Here is a 26,699-nt window from a genome sequence, read left to right on the forward strand (position 1 = left end):
TGATATTTTGTAAATCCAAGTCCATGTCTAACAACTATTTTTTCACAAAAATTGACAACGATCATGTAGTTATGACAAGGTCATGTAGTGGCAATTTTTATTTTTATTTTTAAGAAACAAGAACTCTTCAATCATTAATTGAAAATAACAACAAACTTGTAAATATTGCAATATTTTTTAAACTTTTTTTGCATGAGAGGATGTGAAGTTTTATAAAATTATTAAAGTTAAGGAAATAAAATATATTTTTTCAAAAATTTAAAATAAAGTAAAAAATCGATCAAATTATAAAATTCTCAATGTAAGTATCCCGAAATAAAAAGAGGTTATTTTTGTTTTTAGTATCAAATATTATCCTTAACTTGTTTTAAGTAATAAAATCTTATTTTATTTTTTTTCAAATCAAGTATTAATTCCCAGCAAGTTATCAAAATAAATTTTCAGGTTTAAAAAGACAGGATTGACAAAACAATTAGGTGATTATAATAGAAAATGCTTCAAAGATTAAAAGAAAAGGAAAGTGAAAGAAATACAGTGCAAATCCATAATTAACACTGAATTAATTTTATAATAATTAAAAAGTAATTATTTGCATCTTTTTATTTAAGATAAATTTAATAGAAAAACTAATAAAATATTATTAATTAATTACTGACACACCAAAAAATCTTCCATGAAATGTGATTTGATCCACAGTATTTTCATGAACTGAATTAGCATTTGTTTTTTTTTCAAGTAATTGTAAAGAGTCCATGTGTGCGACTGAGATATACGGGAAGAGACGCGTAGACTTTCCAAGTACAAGCAACCACTTGTCGTTCGTTAAATGGAACACCACCGCGTAATTTAGCGCTCAATCAACCCCTCTCTCCAGCTGGGCCGTACTCCGCCCCCAGCTATCCCTGCAACGATCTCCTCTTCCCCTCTCCGCGCTAGAAATATTAAAAAAAGGGGGCACCAGATCTTAGCCTTCCATCTCTGAAATCCACTACCATCGCCTCTAAAAGCATCCGAACAAAATCTTGAAATCTAAAATCCATTTTCACTCTATAATTTTTTTAAAAAAACTGAAAATCATAAATTCCATTTAACTTCATTTTAGGGTTTTTTCATGTGGATTAGTCTCCATCGTCCATCAAATCTTGATTTGATAATGTAAGCTGCTCGAAACCAATCAAATGGCATCAATCCGTCGAACACTCTCACAGGTTTACCAAGACCGCAGCTACCAAAACGGCGTCGCTTCAGCACAAGCTCACAAGCTCTTCAGCACTAACAACAACAGCGGCAAGTATTCTTCCTTGACCTCCACCTCCGCCGTCGCAGCAGCTTCCGTCTATCTCCGCCGCAAAGGATTTCGCAGATCCTTTTATAGGTGCACGATATTCTTCATCCTAGGGCTTTTACTTGGTATCTTCCCGTTTGGTCAAGTGGATAACGATATCAATAAGCATGATTTCTCCTTCGAAATGAAGCCGCCACATGTCAATGTCCAATTGGACACCAAAGATAATTTCGCTCTCGCTGCCGTGTCCTTCGGCGTCGAGAAAACGACACCGCAATTGGATCGATTTTCAAGGTTTGATTATGTAGAGCGAAAGCAAGTGATAGTGATAACACCGACATATAATCGAGCATTACAAGCCTACTTCTTGAATAGATTAGGTCAGGTGTTGAGGTTAGTGCAGCCGCCGTTGTTGTGGATTGTGGTGGAGATGACGTCAGCATCGGCGGAGACAGCGGAGATATTGAGGAAAACCGGGGTGATGTATAGGCATTTGGTTTGTGTTAATAAGAATAACACGAATGTGAAGGACAGAGGAGTGCATCAGAGGAATGCGGGATTGGAGCATATAGAAAGGCATAGACTTGATGGGATTGTGTATTTTGCTGATGATGATAATGTATATTCGCTTCAATTGTTTGAGAGCTTGAGAAATATCAGGTGAATTTTCGTTGTTTTTTTTCGTTAATTAATTTTGCTAAGTGTCTTTTATGCCTGTCTGTGTGTTGCAATGCTAACTTGTGGTATTCTGATTTTTTGTAAGCAGTGATGTGTGTGTTAGTTAGGGGATTAAGTTTGTGTGTCTCTGGTTGCTCTAAGAAATTAGGTTTAATTTTGTTTGGTTGCTAATGGGGAAATGCTCTTTAGTAGCCACCTTTTCTATTGGTTATTTGATGGTATCTTAAATAAGGAGGCATTTGGCTGGTTACATTTTTTGGTTGTTGGTACTGCTTGCTTACCAGATTAGGTCCATATGTTTCTGCTTGATTTACCATTTTTGTTTATCTATTCATTTGATTCAGCAGATTGATCGACTTCCTGTTTACAGCAAATCTTTTGTGTTGATGGGTTTTCTGTATTTTAAGTTTTTAAGCTGTGAAGAGGTTGTTAGTAAGATAACTCAAGACACGAGGGGGTTATTATTATTTGTTTTCTTGTGCTTTATTCGCCACCTAGTCCTGCCATCTTTCTTTTTCTGATTTGTTTGTTTACTCGGGTTATATACTTTTAGCTGCTTAAGAAATGTTATGTCATCACTTGTCATGAGACTTTCTTGATGGGAAACTTGATAAACTCCCTGATTTTTTGTATTATCTCCAATGGGAAAAAAGAAACAAGAAGGAATTGATGAGAACTTGCAAATCTAGCCACTTAATTTTCAAGCCATTTTTTTTGCAAAGGAAACTGAGGATAACTTTACCTGTCTCTAGTAAAGATACTGGTTTTGTTCAGCTGATATAGCTAGATTTTCTTGTTGTTGCGATGGTGTGGATTTCGCATACATGTTGTTCACAGACCTTTTAACTTTGAAGCTCAATTGTTATGGAGTTTGGTGCTCTTTGCCTATGCTTTCATTCACAAATTTCTCGTATTGCATGCTTGTTTTGTAGTCATTTTGGCACTTGGCCTGTTGCAATGCTTGCACAAAGCAAAAACAAAGCAATTGTGGAAGGTCCGGTATGCAATGCCAGTCAAGTAATTGGATGGCACACAAATGAGAAAAGTAAAAGACTCCGCAGGTTTCATGTTGATATGTCTGGATTTGCTTTCAACAGCACCATCTTGTGGGACCCAAAGAGATGGAACCGCCCCTTTTCAAATCCAATTCGACAGTTAGATACAGTGAAGGAGGGTTTTCAAGTATGCATCATGCCAATCGCATTTTGTGGATGTTCCTGATATTGCTTAAAATATGTCATATACTATATTTGATATTCAATCCCCTCTATTGCCTGATTTTTTAGCTTTTTCACAGGAGACCACATTCATTGAGCAAGTGGTAGAAGATGAAAGTCAAATGGAAAGTGTACCACCCAGCTGTTCAAGGATACTGAACTGGCATCTTCATTTAGATGCTCATGGTCTTGTCTATCCCAGAGGCTGGCTGCTCCAGAAGAACCTAGAAGTTGTTCAGCCCATCAAGTGATTGAGCTTCAAAGTGCAATTTTGATGGTAAAGATCAAGAGAGGTATGCTGTCAAACTTTTCACGAGTAGTGCTGTTATGCCTTTTGGATTATAGACATTCATTTCAACCTTTGTTGTTGTGATCCAAACAACAAGAACAAAACAAAGTGTTAGGAAAGATTGACCTCCCTCAAAAGAAAAACAAGGGAGAAATATCCCGACCAAAAAGAAATTCCCCTCCACTCAAATGGTGGTTCTATTTTATTTTCCACTTGTAATACTCTCTATGGATTATCAATTTTATGCTTTTTCAAAGAAAAAAAACAAAAGGAAAGGAAAAGAAAAAAGAAAGGTTATCTTGCATTTTTTTTTAACATTTATTTTCACACTCGCAGTTCTTGTTTCATGCAGTGGCTCGTCATCCCCAACCATTTTTTTGCTTCATTTGTGACATCTTCATCGAGCAGCCTCCATAGATACTCAGCAGCCTATGACAAAGAAACAGGAGTTTTTGTTTTCGCATAATTTCTTAGAATGATATTCTTTGCCAGAAACAAGAATGCCCTTTTTGTTGTAGAGTTCTGGTGCTTGATTCTTGTGGGGATTTATTGCTTAATTTCTTAAGATTTGCCCCCCGGCATCTAAAAACAGATGTTATGTGCGTTTGAGGACAGCCAGGACGGCTGTCGTGGATCCATTCTTTTGTATTTGAGTGGTAGGCCTTTCAAAAGAATCAAGAAAATTGCAAGTTGTAAAATTCAGTTGTTATAAAAGTTGTCTCAATGTTTCTGGCGATGCCCTTGCCTTTTTTTATCTTTGTCCATCCAAGTTTTAATTCCACGTTGATTGCATAAAAAATTAAAAACAGCTCTCTGCCTGAGCGGCCGTTGCACGAAATGAACTCATGCTCGGTATTATTTTTTGTTCAGATTCCTTGCATCTTGGCTAACCATCGCGTGGTAATATAATTTTCACAATTGAGAGGTACAAGCTCTTTCCTTTTCTTGGCATGAATATATTACCATCCAGTATCCGCTTACGAAAAGAATCCAAATTGGACATCGAATCATTTTTTCTTGTCACAGCATGGAAGCATAGCCAACAGTCTTTCATCGCCTGAGCAGCTGCTAAACTACTATGAACCATTCACATTGAACGAGTCAAACTGTTCAATATACACTAGGGTTGCATATGGTTAGTATTCAAAAACAGATGCATGTTTGGTTAAGTAAAAAGACAGACACTTGTCTCTGGGATACTTTTAAAATGAATTTTTATACTTGCAGAGTAAAAATTACAGGAAAACATTTTTTTTTTTTATCCTCACTGTCTTCATCTTACCTATACAGTGAGTGATTCGATGACCCCTTTACCATGGCTAAATGCAAGTGTCTGAACAACGGCGAGGATAAGATATGCTTTAAGGCATTCTAGCTTATGCGAGTATTAAACAAAGGAGGATTTACCTTGGCCCAGAACAAGTTCAAAACAATAAAAATCTAGAAGAAATAATTTAGATTGCTTTTACTTTTAAAAAACAGTACTTTTTTTGTATCTTTAATTTTTTTTTAAAAAAAAAGGCTTTTCATGAAAAACTAAGAAAATATGTTACTAAGCACAAATTATCTAAAATGGAAAACAAAAACCTTATTTGAATTAAATTGACAAAAATAGACAAGAGATGATGAGAAAACATTATACGCCCCAAACAAAAAACAGTAGAATTTGAAAGACAACTAATTGATTTTTTAAATTTTATAAAAAGATTAAAGAAAAATCTTAATTACTTAAAAAAAATCCGGAAAACTGAAATTTCCCACTAGTGACTTATTATCATCATTTTAAAAGGAAGGAAATACTTTAAGTGCTAGTTAGGTTATTTAAATCGAATATGGGTTAAAAGCCCTACTCAAAGGCCCAACTCCTAGCAGTTGATGAGATTCTCGTTGATGGAATTTTGGCAACAGCTTGAATAAACCGAAAGATACTGCCATCCTGTCATGACTAAAGTCCCTGAATTATAGACGAGTTTGGCCACGCAGTTCGATGCTCTATACTAAAAAATACCATGTTATACAGCCTTCATACCCATTCTTTCTTTCAAGTTACTGTGTTCCTGTGGCCGAAGCAGAAGCACCATCTGAAATCATAGCCCCCCAACTTTTTAGCATGGATACCGACTAACATTACACATGTTCACTAAACATTATCTGGATTACAGAGGGATTGAAGAACAAAATTTTCAAAGAATAAATTGCAGAAATTTTTTTTCTTAAAAACGGGGTTACAATTATGGCACAAGGGGGAGGGAGGGGATGGCAGGGAAAGGAGCGGGAGGTGTTTCTTTGAAGGCAATTCCTAGCCAACAACACCATTCCACATCACCAGGCTGACTTCTCTTAAATCTTCATATTCAAGTTTGCCAGAAGCATCTGAACTTAGCAGTCACTTTATTAGCCAGCCAATTTGTATCTCCCTTCCTAGCAAATTGACCTACTGGATGGGACACCATCATCCAGATTGGTCCCATGATGCTCTGCCGTGCACTTGGTCAATCTTGACTCCCGACAAGCTAATTATCACGCGGTGTTCGCTCCATGAGCTGAAGAACTTGTGCTTGAAGGGTGCAAAGATGAAATTGGTAGCTGCTGCATGTGCCGTTCATTTACAAGACCAAGAATTGCAAGCGTTGATCTGCAAAATGCAGTGCAATGAAGTAAATGAAACCCTTATCTGCAACATATAGTGCAACAAAATTGACTCATAAAAAAAGTCATGGGTCGGTCATCAAAACATGTAAGCAAGCAACCTCGTCGTCGATCATCCAAAAACAAACCTTTTGAGGTGCTTTTTCATTGATTTACAAGCACCTCAGCATAAAGAAACTTTAAAGGCAAGAACAGCTCTTAACACCTCTCACCCTTGATGTGTATAACCAGTGAAACAAATGTTACGATTTCATAAAGGTGATTCTAACAATATAGCGTGTATTCAATTTATGGTAGCAAAGATGTGTTCCTGGCAACTCAATATAATTAACTCATAAATTGTCACTTCAAATTATCATTTATTTTCCAACCATCAATACACGAGACATTGCTAGGAATCAGAAAGGATAATTTCCAAAAACTGAAAATCCACAAAAGCCTTGGGCAATGAAAGGGCAGTGACTGGAATATGCCAAGAAATGTTTGAAACTGATAGGGATTATCCAAGACTTTAAGATGCTCATTTCACTTGGGAGATCATAAATTTCTTAATTCAGTAAAACAGCAGCATTACAAAAGGCAAACTGAAAAAAATAACAGCACTATGAAAAAGGAGCCTACTAGATTCTCTGATCAAACTGGGTGATAGATTGGGTCCTTTAGAATTGTACCTAGGTAGAGAAGTTTTTGTACTTGGTTGGCTGGCATAAGTAGCCAAGGGGCCTCTGAGGTTAGCATGCTTGTTCAGAGCACTTTCAAGCTGCGGGGGAGGTAGCTGCAAGCAAGTATAAAAAGAAAAGCTGCAGTTTGAGAATGAACAGAAAAGTAAAGAAAAACAAGGAGAAATTCTCCATTTTCAAGAAATATAATAATACCTGCAACAAAACCTGAAAAGAATGTGGCCTTGTTTGAGAGACACATTTCAAGAAGCCAACCCACAACTTTGGCATTTTCCACACCTAAACACATAGTATGCACAAGAGGCAAGTTGTCTCATAATCAGGAACAGATCAAGTATAATCGTTATTTCCATTCAAGTACAGTCAACATACCTGTCTGCTCACGAGTTTGGAGAGTATTTCCATAACAAAATCAACCTGGAGAGCAAGCATTATTGTTATATATTAAAAGTAAATTATTGAAATGAAATCATAAGAATATCCAGACCACAAAAAGTGTCCATGCATTAAATAACACAACAATGTAGAATGTCTCTAGGAGCTGCAAATTTAGGATTTAAGTTGAAGTCTATTAGCATAAGTATTTCTCCATCTTTTTCTTTCCCTGGTATGTGCTTGTACCATTATCTGGGATTCAACTGCAGTACAAAGTCAACAACATGTTCCCTCCCTCCATCTTTTTCTTTCCATGAAATGTAATTGTGTCATTATCCGAATTCAACTCCAATAAAAAGTCACAGTACCCTTCCCCCTTCGCTCCCTACCGTCCCACACACACACACACACAGTATTGGTAGTGTTGTTGCAGCAGCATTCTAGGTCCAAACTTCTGCATACATAAAGTATTCCTTGAAGCCGGTGTATGAGATGATTTGTATACAAGCTGTTTGGAACCCTGTGAATTGAATTCAATTCACAGGGTTAAATCAATCATTATGTTTGGAATCCTTGTGAGACTATTAATTTGAATTCCAAATCATAAAAAATGTGCAAAAGTTAATCAGATGGAAGACCCTCTGATTTGCCACAGTAATTCCAGATGAAAAATAATATTTCAAAAATATCCCTTTCTTTTCTCCCAAAAATTGAAATCTTCTTTATGAAGAAGAAAAAATTGTGAACTGAGAAAGTAATTGACAAAAATTGCTATGTATTCTTTTAAGTTACTATGTATCAAACATGAAAACAGGTCTCCACTGTCAGGTTCAGATTCCCCAAGGAAGGCAAAGCTAAACGATGCACCTGTAGCATCAGAGAAGAAAGAATATCTTGTTGATCCATCTCTCCCAGATATCAAAAACAGCATCTATTCAACTGATGAATTCCAAATGTAATCATTCAAGGTAAGACCTAGTTCACGTGTCTATTCCCATGATTGGACTGAGCGTGAAGGGATAACAAAGATGGTGTTTTTCCCTTCATCTCTTGGAAGGGATTTAATGCTGCTGTTAAATTCTTTTAAATTACTATGCGTCAGTAAATTAGAGAAATTTGTGCCGTGAATGTTAGGGAGAGGGACTGTGAGATAGAGGTGAACTTTTTTTTTTTTTTTGAAGGGGGGGGGGGGGGGGGTTAATCATTCATTGTTCTAAATATGGGAGACACAGTTAGAGAGAACTGAATTTCCCGGGATTTGAAAGGAGTGTTTGTCACTTTGTCTGATATTCAGTGCGGTTGGATATTCTTAAGTCTTAATTTTATTCTCCAATGCACTGTATAGAAGTATGTCATATTCTCCTAGTTGTAATGATTCATTCTGTTTTCATGAATATTATAATCTTCAATACAAAGAGGAAAAAAGAAACAAAGAATAACTGATAAATAAGGTGCTTTTCATATCATCTTTTAGAAGGGAGTTAATGTTGCAGCTAAACTCTCTAAATTACAATGAAATAGTAAATTTTGGAAATCTGTCTATGAATGATGGCAGACAACCTATGGTTTTGAATTTTTGTGTTTTGACCAGGTAATCCCCATGAGAGTTGACAATTGTAACTGGGGTTCCCAATTCAGGCAAGAGTGAGTGGATTGATGATCTTTTATGCAATCTTAATGAAAGTGTTGGAACAATGTAAGCTAGTTCCTTTTTGGTTATGTTTTGATATTTCTAGAATAAGTTTTTTTAACAAATATATATTTTTTGAATTTTTTTCAATAAATGTTTGATAACCAATTAATATGAGATAAGTCTATTTATATCTTTTTAAAAATACTTATATTTTGTGTCATTTTAAATAAATATAATGGTCCTTGTAACAAAAAAAAATGATTTTTATAACAAAAATGGTTTCTAAATTAAGGACAAGATAGTCAAGATTGTCAATTCAATTCACTTCCACATGTATTCCAAACAGCATAATTGAATTCAATTCTATGGTTTAGTATTTTATTTCAAACATACGAATTGTAATAGGTTATGAATTGAATTCAAATTTACTTATGAATTCAATTCAATTCAGCATACGATTTGGTTACAAACAGGATGATAAAGCTTAAATGGCAATGTGGCAAATAAATTAGATAAAACATGAAGGTTTACCAATGAAGGAAAAGCATCAATTGCCTGAATAACTGTTCTCATGAAGAGTAGAGGAAGAGGAGTTTGATCGACCTGTCACATAAATACAGTTACTACAAGTATCCAAGTAAATATAACATTCATCATCCAGAGAGCGAAGGATGTTCTTTATATACCATCTGATTAAGTGCCTTGGCCAGGACCTGCTGTGTGAAAACTGTCCGTTGCTCAAAACAAGCTGAACAGGCATCTGTTATCTGTATACATAGAACAGAAGAATTAAGAGCATGGAGAACAATATACTGAAAGGAACATCTACTTTAAAACCCGGAAACCTTCAGCAAATAGCAAAGTAAGTTCAGCATAGCAATTAAGTAATTAAGTTAGCATAATTTGAGCCACGGTTTAATGAATCATCGATGAGGGATACAATTAGCTAAGTTGTAAGAGTTTAAACATGGTTTTGTTGAGTTGGAGCAGTCTAGGACAAGTAACGGTTGCACAAGAATATCTTGGACCACAGAAAAATCTTAGATGCATTGAAAAGTGTTGATGTCAAATCCCAATTAAAGGGTAAGTCTAGGTTGATACATTGGTAAAAACTATGACTAGATTGATGCCTCACCAATTCAACATGCTCAAGAAACTGAATAAAAAGGTTTTGGTACAAAAGATGCATGAGTAGCATCCATATCAGTTGACATTACAGCAAACATAAGAATTCACAGTTCATCATAGCTTACCAGGTGAAAAAAATTGAATGTTTTCTTATGATGAAAACTATTAATTCAGAAACTTAGGAATTACCTTTTTGAGTGGAAGCCCATCTTTATTAGGATTAATATCATGGATGGCAACCAACACTTCTGCTGGCGTTAAAGCTGGACCTGTATGAGCTGAACCCTGTATGAACAGTTATTTAAAGTAAGCAATTTTCTTGCCTTCATAAAGGAAAAGGTGAGAAAAGGTATAATCAGATCATTGTAAGCACAAGCAGTTGGTGTGAAGAACAAAAGCTCAGGCAAGTCATCCATACTATTTGTGTGCATATTAGCCAAGCCTTCCAAGATCGACAGAGTTCAAAATTCTTCAAAATGAAATTGTTAAAACTTAATGGGTTCCGCAGCTGAATCATTTACAGTTCTGGATCATTTATATTTATCCTTTTTGGAAAAAACTGACATTATCCAACATTGGTTAAGTATAAAAATTCAATGGCCATATGTTGTGAACGTGCCACTCCCACAATCCACTTAGGCTTTATAGCAAATGATTTTCGAGAAATTACATAAAAATCATTTTCCCACAAAGAATGATAGGACAATTGAAGCCCAGTGACATATACCATTTCAGTCTCCAAACATCCAAAGAAGCCTATAAATAAAGGAGATTAGTGTGACCAACAAGGGTGAAAATTAGTTTCTCCATGATAAGTTGTTTTTAAGGAAAAACATGCAACAGTAAAGCATGATATATAGTTCACGAAAAATAAAATCACATATAAAGTTTCACAAGAACCTGTAAAATATGAGCAAGTGCCATCTGGAATTTTTCTATAGGAAGTCCAACAAGCCGAGGGAAAATTGGCAAAACCTGCCATCATAAAATGAGTAACATCCAAACATTTAATAAAAACCTACAAGAATTTGACAGTAGCATTTAAGCCAGACTTTGCAAAACAAGAAGGATGTGAGCATTACTAAAAGTGACCATCTAGAATGTCATGCAAAAAGAGAACAACACTAACTGAACTGAGGTTTGCACACATTTGCCTTCTTGTAGTCGAGAAAGTAATCCTATATATGAGGGTCAATGCATTTAACCCTTTTAACTGATCTGACATTTGGAATGATTGGAAGCTATTTTTCCTTCTTAATTTCATTTGTCTTCAGTTTACTATGGATCCAGTCGGAAATTCTGGTGTCAATAATCAATAAATGACATGCCGACAAAAGTCCACACAATGATCAATACAAATGAAAGAACAAGTCACCAAGTGACTGTTTTACAAACAGTGTGTGTTAATCCGTACAGATTTGGTAGAGAAGCCTGTGCATACCAACTCTAAAACCATTTAGATAATTGCAAATATTCTTTCTAGTAATGTTACTCAACAAATTGAACCACAAAATTTAAGAACATCAATCCACATGCCCCAGAAACTAATTCTAACAGTGAAAAAAATGAGGATAACTGGAGGGAAATGAATATGTATAAAATTTGAAATATAAAAATTAAAAGTTAAACTCAGTTATACAAGAAGCCAATTCGATAAAACACTTAATCCTCCATTTTTCCTAAAAAAGATAAAGAATCTTTTTAACTCATTTATAGGGCACAAAAAGATGGCTATTATATAGGTGTCACAGCAGCATAAAAGTTACAGTGGATGATTTCTATGTTTCTAAGTCCACACTTCTGTCCACAACTTCATCTTTCTGAATTTAATTGACACATACAAACATGCAGGGGCTTGATAAAATAATCTAGATATAAGCAAAGATAAAAACAATGGAGCTAACCTCATTCTTCGAAAGTGAAGATAAAATTGGAATAAGAATCGTGGCATCCTGCAGGAGGAAGCTTAGCAGAGTTAAGGACCAACATGACAGTTATTTAAAGCTGGAAATTGTAAGAGCTTGGTCTCAAAGTAACCTCTAACTTAGTTTCATATAAATGTTTGACCGTGGTTATCAGATTAGCAGAAGGTGTTGTTTCTTGAGTCAATATTTGCAGCACCTAGCCAGGAAAAAAAAAAAACAACAATCAGCACCAGTCATGAATAGAAAATCTGAAAATAGAAGCAAAAGAGTAAAAAATGGAACAGGATTTCATAAAAAATCTCCAAAAGAAAGTTACCAGCATCAAAAGATTTTCACATCCTTCTGGTGGATCAGATATTATTCGAAGCAGCTCAGAATAAGATGAGCCTAGGGCCCTTATTAGAACAGGAATATGGCGATGAACAGCCTGCGTTCCAAAAGGCAAGTTAAAATTGTACAGAACAAATAATGGCTTGAGCAGTAACATTTACTCTGTCAGCCAGGAAAGAAAGAAGAAGGAAGAGGTAACTTGATCATATATATTCAAAAAAGAGAGAAGAAATCACTTGGGAAGTCTATCCTCTACATGACAATAGCCACGTGTCACCACATCATTACAAGCTATTAAAATTACAAAAATTAATTAAACGAACAAAGAGAGACCTGTTTTACAGTTTTTGGTGCTTGTCCATAGATATCAAATACAATTTGAAGGAGACCAGGGTTCTGAAAGATAAGAGAGATTGGTCAGCATCGTGAAAAACCTCAAATTAAAAGACTATTTTAAATTAACTGTGGAAGGTCACAGAAATGGTGCAAGATAGACAAACCTTTGTACATAAAGCAAAAAATAAAGAAATATGTCTTTGCACTTCAGGAAATGACATGGTCGAAACACTTTGGACTAATGGTTGTGCACCCTTCATGGAGTCATTTTCACAATTTCCAGTCTCTGAGACTTGAGAACCACTTACAGACACTTCCTGGCTTACCACCTACAAAGAATTTTCATCAGAAAAAATGTTTTGGTTTTAGAATCACTTTTGATGAAAGATCCCCTTCTTCCCCAAGTTCTCAACAGTCCTAAACAGGGGTATATTATCTTCAAGTACCAAAAGAACTATTTTGTGGCCATGTTAAACAGATTAGAAACTGTTTAAGGAGAGAAATATTGTTGAGGTATATACAACTCTCCTGGTCTGTCATAGGTGCAACTAGCACGCAACTGTAGAATTGTTCAAGGGCATAGAAGGAGCATAACTATATACCTCTGATCATGGTACATGCCTTCAATCTGGAGGAATAATCCATCCATCCAGTCAGGGTGTATAGCTCACATTTGAAGGCCCAATAGAAGCAAAATACAACATTCATATCCCTCCAGACGCCCCATAGGATTAATGAAGTCTCCACATTTAAGATAGCATTGACCTCAATAAATAAAATATGAATATGTCAAAAAACGTATATGTTCCATACCTCTCCTTCCCTTTGATCAGTGGATACTGACTGTGAAGGCTTGATATCTGAAGCATGCTGTTCCACAACAGAGAGCAGCATATTTGTTGCAAATTGCTCAATATTTTGTGATATGTAGTTTAGCTGATAGAGTTTGTTTGCCACCTGCCCAGAACAAAATAGATGTAGAACAAATGATCCAGTTTCAGTCACTGTAGGTAGAAGTGAAATTCAGTTTGACATGAAAATTCAAGCCAACAGCTTCTGAAGTCCATTAGCAGAATGTTAACAGTTTTGAAGGCCAAAAAGGAAAGCATACCAGCCGGATAGCTTTCGATCGAATGTCATCTTGTGAATGAACAGCACACTGCCATCAAGATATAAATGCATCAGTAATAAATGTTATTTATAGTTACATAGGAGTACTTTCTACATATGGCTGCTAAAATGCCTTCTAGTGGGGCTTCACCAATTCTTTTTTCATATTAGATTAAAAAAAGCATCGGTAAGGGACTTTTTGTGTAAAATGACAGGTAAATTAGTATAAAAGTTGGACTAATTTAACCAAACCAACTTGCAAAAATAAAATACTTATACAAGATTGATCTGCCATAATTCATAAATGCATCAGACAGGGTGAAAGAAAACAGTGATGACACTATGCCAAAAAAACAGCTTTCACTGAAAAACAGTGAATAACATAACCAGATTCATGTCACTATTGTTGGCATCAGTCACCAGCTTTATTATCTCATATTTGCAATAGGTTTCACTTTTCTTGTTCATAATAATTGACAACCAACAGAAAAAGAGTAATGAAATCCATATCAGGTAAGGAAACCCATAAAAGTTTCCAATCTGCATTAACACCTCCCTCGCACTGGGAAGGTCTCCTTCTTTTAGAATTAGTTTGCCTTTAGATAATCCAAAATTAGGCTATCTGGATTTTAAATACAAAGAACACCTGAGGGTTTTAGGAACCAAATGGAGAACGTTTTGGAATTCCTATAAAATGTCCACATCAAATCACTCTCCTCCAATATCACACAAAGAGAATAACTGACTCAAAGTGAAGCTTCATAAGCATGAATTTAAACATACAAATCAAACTCAATGCCAACAGATTAGCATAGCCAAGTTACCTTCAAAGCTATATCTAAGAATGCCTGCCGGTTGTTTGGACGCCCCAAAATCAAACCCCATACAGCACCTAGCCCCTGAGTTACTCGCTCACCATCACGAACTTCTTTTCCATGTGAATCAAAAATATCACAGTGGCAGAGATCGTCTAACAATTTGAAGGCAGACTCGGGCAAGAAAGGAACTTCACCGAGAAGTTTACTAAAAGACTTGTCTGAAGCTGGAAAAGCATCCAACAAAGATCTGGCCTGTATTGAGAGATTAAATTATTATTTGTAAACATGTCATTTAAGACAAACCGCTGAAGAAAAATCCATACCACTACCAAAAGGAATTTCTCATATAGAACAGCAGCATATGAAGCACTTCCAACAGAATCTAAAATCGTTAGAGAGTGTAGATGGTACAAAAAATGCAACACAAGTTCTTGTCCCTGACAAAAAAAAAAAAAAAGTTAGATCACAGAAAATTAAGGCGCAAAATAATAAACAGAAGACAATAAGCTTATTGACTCCAATAATGAAAAATGTACTCGTAGCAACAAATTTGTAAGAAAGTACATTTCATTGATCATAAACTTACTCACAAAACACTACTAAATGTTGTATTATTTCTCTTGAAAATAGTGTAGGTGCAATTTCTAGATTTTTATAAGATTTAACATCACAAACATTTTGCAGCACCAACTTTGATGATTATCAGCTCACACTCACAGAGAGATTGTTAGATAGAGAGAGTTACAAATTTTCATGCATGTCATAAAAGATATCACAGTGGATGAATTCTACTCTGAGACAAATTTCAAAGCATCCAGACACGAAGCGATAGAAGATACATCAAAACAAGTTGAAACAGCTAGTTCAAGAGAGGAAATACCTTATGTTGTCGATAATCCACTAAAACATGTTTTTGCAGCATCACAACAACATCATCATCTGCATCAATCTGGAAGAAAACAACACTACGATTTTGAAAAACCAACTATATATAGGATAGCAGGTTTGCATCGAACAGTGCTTATAATCTTTAACTCCTGATCTGGCTTATACTAATCTATTATTCTGCACACTACATGCAGGCCAACATTGGCCATACCTGAGCAACTAATCGGGCGAGTAATGCCATGCGTGTCTGGCTGCATTCAGTCCCAGAGAGATGCTTGTAAGATTCAATAATCCGTTCAACTGCTAACAGTCTCACAGTTTTCTGCTGTTCTTCAGTGAGTTCAACGTATGGGGGAAGCTGAGGTAAATCAACTTGACAGATCTCTTCAGGCACAGATATGTTTGAGACATCTGGGGAAAGCTGCTCAGGTTCCATCACAGATAACGTGTCAGCACCAGATGCCACTTCAAAATCTGACAACTTCAATACAACATCACCCTCCTCAGAAGTGTGAGGAGGAGAAAATGCTTGATCTGAAGAGGCTTTGGCCTCTAAAATGGGGACAATTTCCTCAGGTCTACAGATAACCTCCTCGCTCATGCTTACTTGATCAGTTTTAGAAACCAGTAGACCTTCTAAACTCTTGTCCTCAATTTTGCTGTTTGAAATATAAGGTTCCGGAGGATTCTCAACTGATGTCACCACAGGAAGAGGAGAAGCCTTGCTTAAAGAAACAGAGCTGTCCATTTCAGGTTGCATTCCACCATGGTCATCCACAATGGCAACGGATGGTACTCCAACTGATGTAGCAGTACGACGTGGATCCAGGCGACGTGGATCCTGAGAAAGCAACTAGCAAGTTATTTGAAAATAAAGGATAATTCAATATAACTAGCAACAAGTGACTCGGATAGACTGAGCATACCGGAACATGCAAAAAAATAATTATAGGCTAGTGAGCATACCCTTCTTGGATCACGTTTCGAATCTACAGGGAAATTATTGACAATGGGTGCATCAGACAATGATAAATTGCCTGCAGTAACCACTGGAATGGGTCCTTGTGCAGAGGAAACTGGAGCCGATGGTGCCACTGCCTGTGCTGGACTACTTGAAGAGCAATTTTGCAGTGTTACTGGCAAGCTGCCAAGCCTTGTTAAAGGAGGGGAGGACTTAGGCAAATGCTTCATATTAGTAATGACAATATCAGCAAGCAGATCAGGATGAATATTTGAAATAAGAAGTTCAAGTGATTCAGCACCCCTCTCTCCTTCAGCAAGCAATGCACCAATCATAGCAATCATTTGTTCTGCAGGAGTCAAATCACTATCTGATAGATGAACATTAGCAGAGACGCCATTATCAAATACAGAATCCGGTCCAGATTCATTGATTTGGATTGGTGTCGTTGACAGAATGTTAGGACCATATCGACTCCGCTTTTGAGCCATTTCATGACCATTAGCTTGCTCTTCATTATCCATAGGCACAGATCTTTTCCGGAGCTGATCTCCTGAAACAGGCAGTTGGCTTGTCGGCTGATCATCCTAAGGAGGATCACAAACAAGGCAATCAAAATTCAGTGAAAGATTATAATTCCAACAATAACAAGAGCGACTACAGCTGTGGTGGACAGTGTTTTGAAAGGGTAATTACCCTGCTAAACCTGACTTCACGAGAAGTGCGCTCCTTATTTTTAATCATTTTATCAACTTGCCGGATGGCTTGCTCAGCAGCATCCCCAGCATTCATTGCACGTAAAGCCCTTAACAATTTATCCCTTGACTGAAAATGAAATAAAAACCGAATTGTCAGTGTGAAGATAAATAAAAGAATTCTGATACCACTTCCCTTAATTATTGGTTTCTTCATTCTAGTTTCAAAGCAGGGTAACATTTTATTTGTGTTGCTGTTTCATCCTTAAAGACCACATATGGACAGTACTATGTTTGTAATCTAGAACCTCTCATCAAATAATCTTTCATGTGCAGTGTACACATGCTTGTGATATAGAATACCTGTGGCCCAGGATGATAGGAGCTAAAAGATTTTGCATTTGGCAAGTGGTACCAATATTAGCAGCAGATTCTGGTTAAAACATAGAATTGATAGGCAGAGCTATAACTGCCATAAAACCAGCAGTAGGGAAGGGAGAGACTGAAATAGTTATTTATAAACTCCACAACAAAGAATTTAATGATTTGGTAGTTTTCTTAACTTTCAAATTCCTTTAATTTTATTGGGATACAATTGGTGATTTCAAAATTTAATGAACTTATTTTTTTCAAATAAAGCATATGTATATTCTTCAAATAAAGCATGTATATTCAAAATTAAGGAACAAAAAATATGAAGATAAAGGGTTTTTACCTGTAAATTAGTATACAATTACCTATTGAATAATGGCATGCAATGCAAAGTGAGAAGGATTTTTTTTTATCAAAAAGAGGTTAAAATGTCAAGCAACTTCACCTCCAAGATGGTTGGATAAGTACACCGCAGGAATCCCAAAAAAGCAGTTCTTAAAGAGTACTGGATACTAGCAGCATGACATCCCTTCTCAACTTTTGGATCAAAATCAAGCAAGGCAGATAGAATAGTCTCATAATGAAGCGGCCTCTTCCGCGCTACAGCTGCAAGACTGTCAAACAGATAAGTAGGTCATCAGATACAGAAGAATCTAATATAATACCATGCACAAAATAATTTGAGATAAATCTAAGAAAGAAACAAAATAAGGACCTAAATGATGTCAAGAATAATAATGAACGAAGCATAAAAACTCATTGAGACTTGAGATGAAAGTACTTAAGAAAAATGGAAACCAAAAAATAGAAACCAAGGATAATTAAAAGAAACATAATCTGAAAACATTGCTAGGAAGGGAAGCTATTGCTTAGACAAATGAAAAGGGTGCATCACAACTCTACCCCACAAATATATTAGAGTTTAAAGAAAAATTTGATACTAAAGACCACAAGGAAATGCTTGAACAACACATGTAGAGCATATAAAGCAGGTAAAAGATCGAAGATGACAGTCATTTGAAGGCCAAGTGCACAGAAAACCCACACCTTTCCCAGTTCTCAATCATTAAGCTCACTATAATCCTCAAATGCACAGAGATATACAACCATTGCAGAAAAAAGGAAATTTTATTCAAATAGGAAAGGAACAAGATTCCAGAAATCAGAATAAGACATCCTCCATATGAAAAGGTAGATAGATTCACATTAGCTGGATTTAATAAGGTCAACACTCTTAAGAGTTTATAGGGCAACCAGGAAATTGAAAATTGACTGGGCAGTAAATGGACATCCTAGAACAATAACATAGACCAACAATAATGTTGTATACCCAGTATGAATTTTTCAAAAAAAAAAAATCCAAAACTCAAACTGGCTTGTAATACCATATTAACAATTAACATTGACAATGAATTACTAACTCCATGTGAGAATCGAGTCCAAATAAACATTAATCTGTTTTATGCTGTCATAAACAGTGAAAAGGGTTAATGCATGCTAGTCCTTAAGCTCTCCCCTTTTGGGTTCATTCAACTTTTCTCAAGACTTGTCATAAAGGCTTATGAAGGTAATCCATATTCCATATTACATATTCTATGACATTTGGAGAATCAAATGATGAAATATTTATCACCCATTGCAATGCATAAGTATGCTACAGTATCTCTAAATCTCCTGTCACTGAATCTTCTGAACTTTTTCATTGGCATCAGCCACCAACAAAATCTAACAACTTTTCTTTTCCTTTATAGTCAAAAAAGATAGGTTCCCTTTAGAGCTACTCATGTTTAGCTTTTGAAATTGTGTGCTTGTCTCCAACAAGAACTAATGGACAACTATAAACACTATCTTTAAAGGTCATGAAGAATTTAGAATTGGGATGGTCCACATTAACCAATGAACATTCCACAGCATTACAACATGATGAACACTAAAGGAATGGATGCTATAAATGATGAAATCTCATAGACAAAGAAGTCTATTTTTAGAGCTCCTGCTTACTGCTGCACATAATCAACTGAGATATCTACTAATGGGAGAATCCAAGAAAATAACATAAAGTACTTAATTAGTCTGGTTAACTCTACCTGCTCTTCTGAAAATAAGAAAAGACAACAGTGTATAGCATGTGGAGTTGCAATCACGCATCCAAACATCCAATCCCATTGTCTACAACAAACTATGACCACCATAACAACTAGAAGAAAGCAGCATAAGAGTAATGAATTCAATTCATCAAAACAAACCCTCAATCAAAGTTTTCATAACATCAATATTATTGCAAAACCATGTTCTATGACAAAATGTCATGCTATGGCCCTTGTGAATTTTTCTACATCATGTGAAAGCTTTTCAGTAATCCAGCATACGAAGTATCAATGCTACCACATAAAATCTTTAGATATAAGTTACATTTATTTTTATCATCTAATATACAGCCATGTATCTAAAGGGGGGAACACCATTGCTTTCATTAGTATATTTCATCAAAAACATTACATTATTCCTCACATTTTGAGAACATATTTGAAAGAAGAGGCGGCTGTCCATTCGAACAGCTTATCTTTGTTCAACATTGAAGATAACCTCATTTTAAGAGGAAACGAGTTTGTTTTGATAAATTCATGGAGTTCAACTGGGAATGTGTCTGCCATTCTTCAGTGCAGTTCCACGTATTTCTTTTCCCTTTTATCATTATATCCCTGCCACACAATACTTCTTTGGGCTTTAATATACCCTATAACAACAATTAAGGACCTCATTCTCATACCAACATAATAAAATAGCTTCTGCCTGTGCATTCATAATGTATGTAAACCTGGTCACCAAGTACAAATACTGCAATTTGAAGAAATAAACTCAGCAAAACAGTCATCTGTATAAACAATATTTAGCAGCTGCAGATCATCAAAGAAAATGACACCATAGAAACAGAGACTAAGCATTTGCAACCCTTAAACAACAACATCATCATCACCGAGATATTTGCATGTGACAGCAAGAAGCAAAACTCCAAGCATGCTTTTTAAGTACAGATACATTGCAAAAATCTTTTTGTGCTGTTTTTGATTTCCCATCTCTTTTGATGGTTAAATATAAAATTCCAAGCATATTTGCTTTATTTGCTTCAGTTACAATCCACAAGAACAGAAACAAAATAAAACTTCCATCCATGTGAATACTTCAAGGATAATGAAAAATCAGTAGTATTGATGCATCCTTTCACCCACTCTTTCCAGAAGCTTTTAGAAACATAACAAATTAAGAATCATTCACTGACTTTGGAGAAAAGTATTCAAGCAAAAAAAGTTCCATAGTTGTGATGTCTTCCTTTCTGCATATAGTCCTGCTGGATGGCAAAGGCCCATTTGCAAACTTCTAATATTTTATAAAGAATGATTGGTTCCAGAGTCAAGGCTAAGCTGATGCACGTATTGCACAATACAATTTCAAAGAAAAAATTCAACACCCAACTCAAAAGCCATCAGAACATAGATAATACATTTGACATTATGGACAATGACCTAACAGACAGAACTCGATTATATAAGTTGAGTTACTATTACTGACAATAAAACCAGCAGATATACATAAACCTCATGCAAAAAATGCAGTGCAGCTAAAACAGTTCATAGAAATTTGGAACCGTGATAATTGAATAGCAAGTTTGGCAGGGTAATCCCTAGTTAAAAAATAATTTCGATTAATTAAGGTGTTGAATTGTGCATTAACTGTAACAAAACAATAGGTACATTTTCAAATATCTAGAACATTGTCAAAAAAATTGTAAAGCATATTGTCTCTCTAACAGTTTACAAAGCATAAACTGCGTAGCTTGACTACCCAGTCTTTCTCAGCACCTGGGGAGATCATTTACCATCAGTTAACCATTCCTATCACTTGGCAAATGGTGCTTGAAAGTATCCAAAAAACATAGACATTGTCTAGCCCTGTAACTCCCATTGTCTGAACCACCAATGCAGCAGTATCCAGGCCCAATAATTCCTCATAAGAGAGTTGGTCAGCATGCTGCAATCATACCGCAAACAAGCAGTTGAACTTGTACTACAACCTGTTTCCAAATTTTGGTTATCCCTCCAAAATTTTGAAGATAATGTAACTCAAGGCAAAATGCAGTTTACTACCTACATCTATAAAAAATTCAAGGCTTTCGAATTGGAAGATACCCAACAGATCAGAACTGGTAAATTCATGGTTGAATTACTATAATTGAAATCAAATGTTCACGTTCATGTGGCATACTAATGGCTACTTAAACTGCCAGCTGGGATAAGGAAAAAAATTCAATGACGCAGCAAAAAAGCCTGCAAAAGTTTTTGGAAGAGTAAAGGGCACAGTGAAACTGAAAATGAGCCCATGATGTAATTATTGGGGAAATGGCATATTGCACGCCCACATGTGTCTGTGTGTCTGCAACTCTGCATATATGGGGAAAAAAGAAGTTGCATATTGTTTGTGAGTGCTTGTGTCTACAAATATGTATGCATGTTCTAACTTCTATATCAGAATGCATAAGGGCTAGGATAAAGTACGAAAAAATGGTGTTGCTCTATATGTCATGAACACACCAAATGAGAATAAAAACTGGCCGGTATTGATGAATGCATCCAGATATCCAGACAAACAAAACAACTAAAAGGGTATGAGCAGTATTTAGGTGCACAAAGATGCATGCACAAATATGGTATTAATGTGCCAAAAATAAATTATAAAAGTAGGCATTTTACAAATAGTTTTCCCCTTCTTAAGAAGGCAGCCTGTGATGCTCGGAAAGCCTTTAGACCTTCCATGCATTTAAATGGATAGAATGAATGACCCACACCATCTAGAAGATAACAAAGAGAAACAGACCTATAAGATTTCTGATAGTAATCCCACAACACGGTTGCTGACATATCTCATTATAGCTAAATAAAGGGATACACTTCAAGGTTTTGGCTCTTTAGACTCCAAAAGAAAATGTCAAGAAACTATTTACCCAAAAACAATCAAGAAAGAAAATAGCAAAGATGGAAAAAGGGAAGGGCACAGTTAATTTAAGAGTTACCACAAAAGAAGATAGGCACCATAAAACTATCAAATCTATGATTTTTTTAGCTACAAAAAAAAATTGCAATGAACCATTATCATCCTATCATATCCATGTCCATTTACTAATATAGAAAAATTTATTAAAAGCATGTGGCTCACCAATTGACAACAGCGATCATCAGTGCACCAGGAAGACTACCAGGCGACCATAAAAAATCCAAAAGAATGACAAGTGTCTTATTGGCATCTGACATGAGAGAAACTGGATCCAAAACAGGATGCCCACCGGCTACCCATGAAATGTTGAATAACCGTCTGCTTCCTATAGGAATTAGAGCCAAATCAGAAGGCAGAGCTATTACTTCTTTTATAAGAAAAGCACAGATCAAAGTCAAGAAAAGACTTCAGACAGAAAACACCATAATCAAATCATCTTACAGAAATAAACAATTAAAGGCCAGAATGCAATACCTTCTGCAACAAGTCTATCAGAATCAGTGGTCTCGGTAGTAAAAAGCAAGATGTATGTTTCCAAAAATTTCAACGCCAGTAACTTTATCCCAACAGGTCCAGGCTACAGTCAAATTAAAGCAACATTCAGTTTATTAAATATGTTTCAAATGCCTCATGCAAAGGAATAGAAAGTTCCCTCAAGTTGAAAAGATTTGACTTAATCAATAGCGGCAGCAGTTGATGTTATAACAGTCCAATGAATGAAGAATCCCTCTACCTTTGACCAGAATAACATAATATCACATGTCTACTGCCAACTGTTTTGTCTAGTTACTTTAAGCACAAGAAACTTTCTTACAGCCTGTTAACATGTAGGAAGGTTGCAAAAATCCAATTGCTCACAAGCTAGCTAGCTCTTCTAAACACAGCAAATGGCAGATGAATGAATTGATAATTTTTGTAACAAGCCCCATACACCCACACAACACCCCCCCTCAAAAAAAAAGAACAAAGAAAGAAACACACGACACGACTTATTTATAGGGAATCAGTTACCCAAGTACCATTCGATGAGAACATCATTAACCATGAATTAATTGGCACATGGTGAGATCTGCAAATAAACAACCATATTCACGCCATACCTCCAATGCAATTGCAAAGACAGCATCCTTGAACTTCAGCATCCATATCCATAGTCCTTCGAGCCATCGTTCAACCTTACCACGCCGGTGACACTGTAATTTTCCAAAATAAGCATGATAAAAAAAAGTGCGAAGATAAAATAAAGCATTTTAAGAAAAAACAATTAAGAATTTCAGTAATAGCAAGAGAAACGATGGATTACATTGAAATGTCTGTCAAAATAAAGGAAAATTTCTTTATAAGCTACATCCAAAATGAGAACAAACCAAGTTGAATCGAACTTCAGATTTTTCGCCCAATAAAGGGATAGTTGGGTGGAGACAGAAAGATACCTGCAATGCCATTTCCTCTAGAACACCACAATATAAATGCGTGCCACTAACAATAGACTCCCTTGCAACAACAGAATCGCTATCTCTTAAAAGTCCCAATAAGACAGGTATTAGTATTGAGCAATTCTCCATTGCTTTCAAACCAATTTCTTCAATTACCCTGACAGCCACATAAAATAAAAATAATCACAGGAATAAATTTTTTCTAGCCATTTTATTATAAACAATCAATCACAAAAACAAAATGATGAAGCTAGTATACATAAGCATATTGACTATCACAAAGAAACCCTAACCCTAAAACTACCTCTCATGATCACACAATTAGCAACCAAATTCGAGCAATCATAACAAAAATTAGGATAATTGACCAAAAAATGTAGAAAGTAGGGTTTCGAAACTAACTCGACAAGCTTTTGTCGGACGATTCCCTCCGGCGAGTACTGCAGTTCGACTAAGGAAGGAAAAAGCTCAGCCGCCAACGACGGCTCGAGTGACAATAAAACATCTTTGGCTTGCTTAAGAGAAGATAGCTTAACGGTCAAATCGCCGTGAGAATTCGCTGCGGTGAGGAGAGAGAGCGCTTCGTCCATTGAAGCCATTGTTGAGCGTAGAATTTGGTTCTGTACACGGCGGGGATTTTGATTTTGGAGTGAATGGGTGGGTTAGGTTTTCAAGAGAGAGAGATGTGGTTTTGTCGCTAGAAAAGGCATGGAATTGAAAGTTTGATTTATTTTTTGAAATCAGCGGGATTTAGATGTTGGCGTTTGACACCTTTTGGGATCGGGCTTTTTGGCTTTATAAATAGGTAAAATGATGAGGACGACGACGACGATGTCGTTGCGGAGCGTGAAAGGGCCCGGCGTTACTGTGCGTGTGTGCGTTTTTATTTTTTTTATTTGGCAAGATTACCTTTTAACATAGGTTATTTGGTCCAAATTGTAGTTTGATTAGAAATAATGCGGTAAAAATTGTTTTTAAAAATATTTTATATTTTAAAATATATTAAAATAATATTTTTTATGTTTTAGAATTTATTTTTAATATTAATATATTAAAACAATTTAAAAAAAATTTAAAACAAAAATAACTTTAGATTTTTTTTAAAAGAACAATACAATCGCTATTCTAAATACTCTCTTAGTTGAGCACTAACACTTGGTGTTTATTTGAAAGTATGGTAAAAATTGTTTTTTAAATTGTTTTTCTCTTAAAAATACATTGAAATAATATTTTTTTTATTTTTTAAAATTTATTCTTAACACCAACATATCAAAATGATATAAAAACATAAAAATAAATAAAGCTAAAAAAATTCAATTTAAAAAAAAATACAGTTCAACAACAATGCTAAACACCACCTTGATATATTTCTAAAAAAAATCAACAAAATATATCTCATTTCTTACAAATTTACCATTATAATTTATTTAATAACTAAAAAGTTTTTGTATCAAATACTACAACTTTATCATTAAATTAAAAAATAAAACCTAGCCACCATTTTCAACTTTTCTCTTTTCTTTTATAGATCCTAACCCTTACCCTAAATTCTCAAATTCAAGGGATGATTTGGGCATGCCGACAGGCTTGTTTGTAGGGCTGAAGGAACAATCTTAGGCCCTGTTTGTTTCTGCGTTTTAAAAGTGCTTTTGATAAAATTTAAAATTTTTTTATTTTTTTATTAACTTGAAATTAATATGTTTTTAGTGTTTTCAAATCATTTTGATGTGCTGATGTCAAAAATGATTTTTAAAAAATAAAAAAACATCATTGGTATGCATTTTGGCACGAAAAGCTATTTGAAAAGCAACCGCAACCACACTGCCAAACAAACCTTTATTGAACATATTCCAGCAAAAATGGATCCCTTGTCTAATTTGTGATGCTTGAATTTGTCCTAGAACAATATGGAATCTAGAATGTCACCCGAGATTGGCTACTTTTAGAACTTGACAGTTTTGGATCTTCGAAGCAGTGTTTTTTTTTTTTTTTAATAATTATAGGTGTCCGGGTTAGCTTGTGCACCTCAACTAATCCTCCGATGCCCTGAAATTAAAGATCAGGTAAGCCTCCAATAACCCTAAAATTTATCGTACTCGAACTAGTAACTTTTTGGGAACAAATTCAGAACCTAACCAATTAAATTAAGGCTGAGCATTTTCGGTTCAGTTCGGTTCTTGATCAAAATAAATAACCAAATCAAAATTATTATTTTTTTAAATTTTGAATCGAACCAAACCAAAAACCGATTCAGACCGATCATTTTTGGTTCGGTTTGGTTTTTTTCCAAACCGGTTGATTCAGTTTGCTAGCTGGGAAATCTAGGAAATGATGTAGTTTCTACACAAGCAGCTCCTAGGTTCCAAAAAGAGGTTTGCTTTTAGCAACTCAATCCTTATTAAGAAGACTTGTTTTAGTGCTTGTGAACATCTTTTCATGGAAAGCAGACATAATGCCATAAATTAAGTTCTTTAACATATCATTCATGGCACAAGCTTTTGCATGTAGAGGACCGTCTAGTTTTTTTTTTGTTATCGCAACATCTCTTCTTGTTGTGCTTGGAGTATTCTATTTAACAGGGATGAGAAAAAAAAACCGAGAAACCGATTAAGGGTTTGTTTGGCAGTGTGGTTGCGGTTGCTTTTCAAATAGCTTTTCGTGCCAAAATGCATGCCAATGATGTTTTTTTATTTTTTAAAAATTATTTTTGACATCAGCACATCAAAATGATTTGAAAACACTAAAAACATATTAATTTCAAGTTAATAAAAAAATAAAAAAATTTCAAATTTTATCAAAAGCACTTTTGAAACGCAGAAACAAACAGGCCCTAAATCGAGAAAAC

General features: G+C 35.4%; 2 protein-coding genes across 7 annotated transcripts; one reads left to right on the plus strand and one right to left on the minus strand.

Annotated features, from left to right (window-relative positions):
- The first annotated feature begins 772 nt into the window (after positions 1–772).
- LOC7467207 (probable beta-1,4-xylosyltransferase IRX9H) lies at positions 773–4,205 on the plus strand. Of its 3 annotated transcripts, none has more exons than XR_008058541.1 (4): positions 773–1,945; positions 2,896–3,145; positions 3,250–3,473; positions 3,822–4,205. XR_008058541.1 is itself a non-coding variant. In XM_002301066.4 (4 exons), exons 1-3 carry the CDS (start codon positions 1,179–1,181, stop codon positions 3,429–3,431), a joined length of 1,188 nt encoding a protein of 395 aa, XP_002301102.3. In that variant the 5' UTR covers positions 792–1,178; the 3' UTR covers positions 3,432–3,473; positions 3,806–4,205. The 3 variants fall into 3 exon arrangements, 2 of the variants coding, with proteins under 2 accessions (XP_002301102.3, XP_006386437.2); XM_002301066.4 differs by having other exon boundaries at positions 792–1,945; positions 3,261–3,473; positions 3,806–4,205; XM_006386375.3 differs by having other exon boundaries at positions 794–1,945; positions 3,261–3,473.
- Positions 4,206–5,439: 1,234 nt separating this feature from the next.
- LOC7467209 (uncharacterized) lies at positions 5,440–24,728 on the minus strand. Of its 4 annotated transcripts, none has more exons than XM_024595284.2 (27): positions 24,257–24,728; positions 23,852–24,011; positions 23,519–23,611; positions 22,893–22,995; positions 22,581–22,743; positions 17,815–17,983; positions 16,999–17,127; positions 16,308–16,889; positions 15,553–16,182; positions 15,334–15,402; positions 14,783–14,890; positions 14,460–14,705; positions 13,637–13,684; positions 13,339–13,482; positions 12,690–12,854; positions 12,523–12,585; positions 12,176–12,286; positions 11,972–12,055; positions 11,839–11,886; positions 10,835–10,909; positions 10,124–10,219; positions 9,493–9,573; positions 9,338–9,409; positions 7,171–7,215; positions 6,994–7,077; positions 6,790–6,893; positions 5,440–6,104 (listed from the first exon to the last, which is right to left on the minus strand). In XM_024595284.2, exons 1-27 carry the CDS (start codon positions 24,451–24,453, stop codon positions 5,990–5,992), a joined length of 3,984 nt encoding a protein of 1,327 aa, XP_024451052.2. In that variant the 5' UTR covers positions 24,454–24,728; the 3' UTR covers positions 5,440–5,989. The 4 variants fall into 4 exon arrangements, with proteins under 4 accessions (XP_024451052.2, XP_024451051.2, XP_052306495.1 ...); XM_024595283.2 differs by having other exon boundaries at positions 14,777–14,890; positions 24,257–24,727; XM_052450535.1 differs by lacking the exons at positions 23,852–24,011; positions 24,257–24,728 and adding an exon at positions 23,722–23,841 and having other exon boundaries at positions 14,777–14,890.
- Positions 24,729–26,699: the final 1,971 nt, after the last annotated feature.

Source organism: Populus trichocarpa, chromosome 2 (genome assembly GCF_000002775.5).
Source record: "Populus trichocarpa isolate Nisqually-1 chromosome 2, P.trichocarpa_v4.1, whole genome shotgun sequence".
Lineage (NCBI taxonomy): Eukaryota > Viridiplantae > Streptophyta > Magnoliopsida > Malpighiales > Salicaceae > Populus > Populus trichocarpa.

Bases quoted from the DNA above. Each gene is read 5' to 3' on its own strand.
- LOC7467207 (XM_002301066.4), top strand. From the start codon at position 1,179: ATGGCATCAATCCGTCGAACACTCTCACAGGTTTACCAAGACCGCAGC. The intron at 1,946-2,895 runs GTGAATTTTCGT...CTTGTTTTGTAG, and splicing joins GAGAGCTTGAGAAATATCAG to TCATTTTGGCACTTGGCCTG. The intron at 3,146-3,260 runs GTATGCATCATG...GCTTTTTCACAG, and splicing joins CAGTGAAGGAGGGTTTTCAA to GAGACCACATTCATTGAGCA.
- LOC7467209 (XM_024595283.2), bottom strand. From the start codon at position 24,453: ATGGCTTCAATGGACGAAGCGCTCTCTCTCCTCACCGCAGCGAATTCT. The intron at 15,403-15,552 runs GTATGGCCAATG...GTTTTCTTCCAG, and splicing joins TCGCCCGATTAGTTGCTCAG to ATTGATGCAGATGATGATGT. The intron at 10,910-11,838 runs GTTAGCTCCATT...TTATGATGGCAG, and splicing joins CTTCACTTTCGAAGAATGAG to GTTTTGCCAATTTTCCCTCG.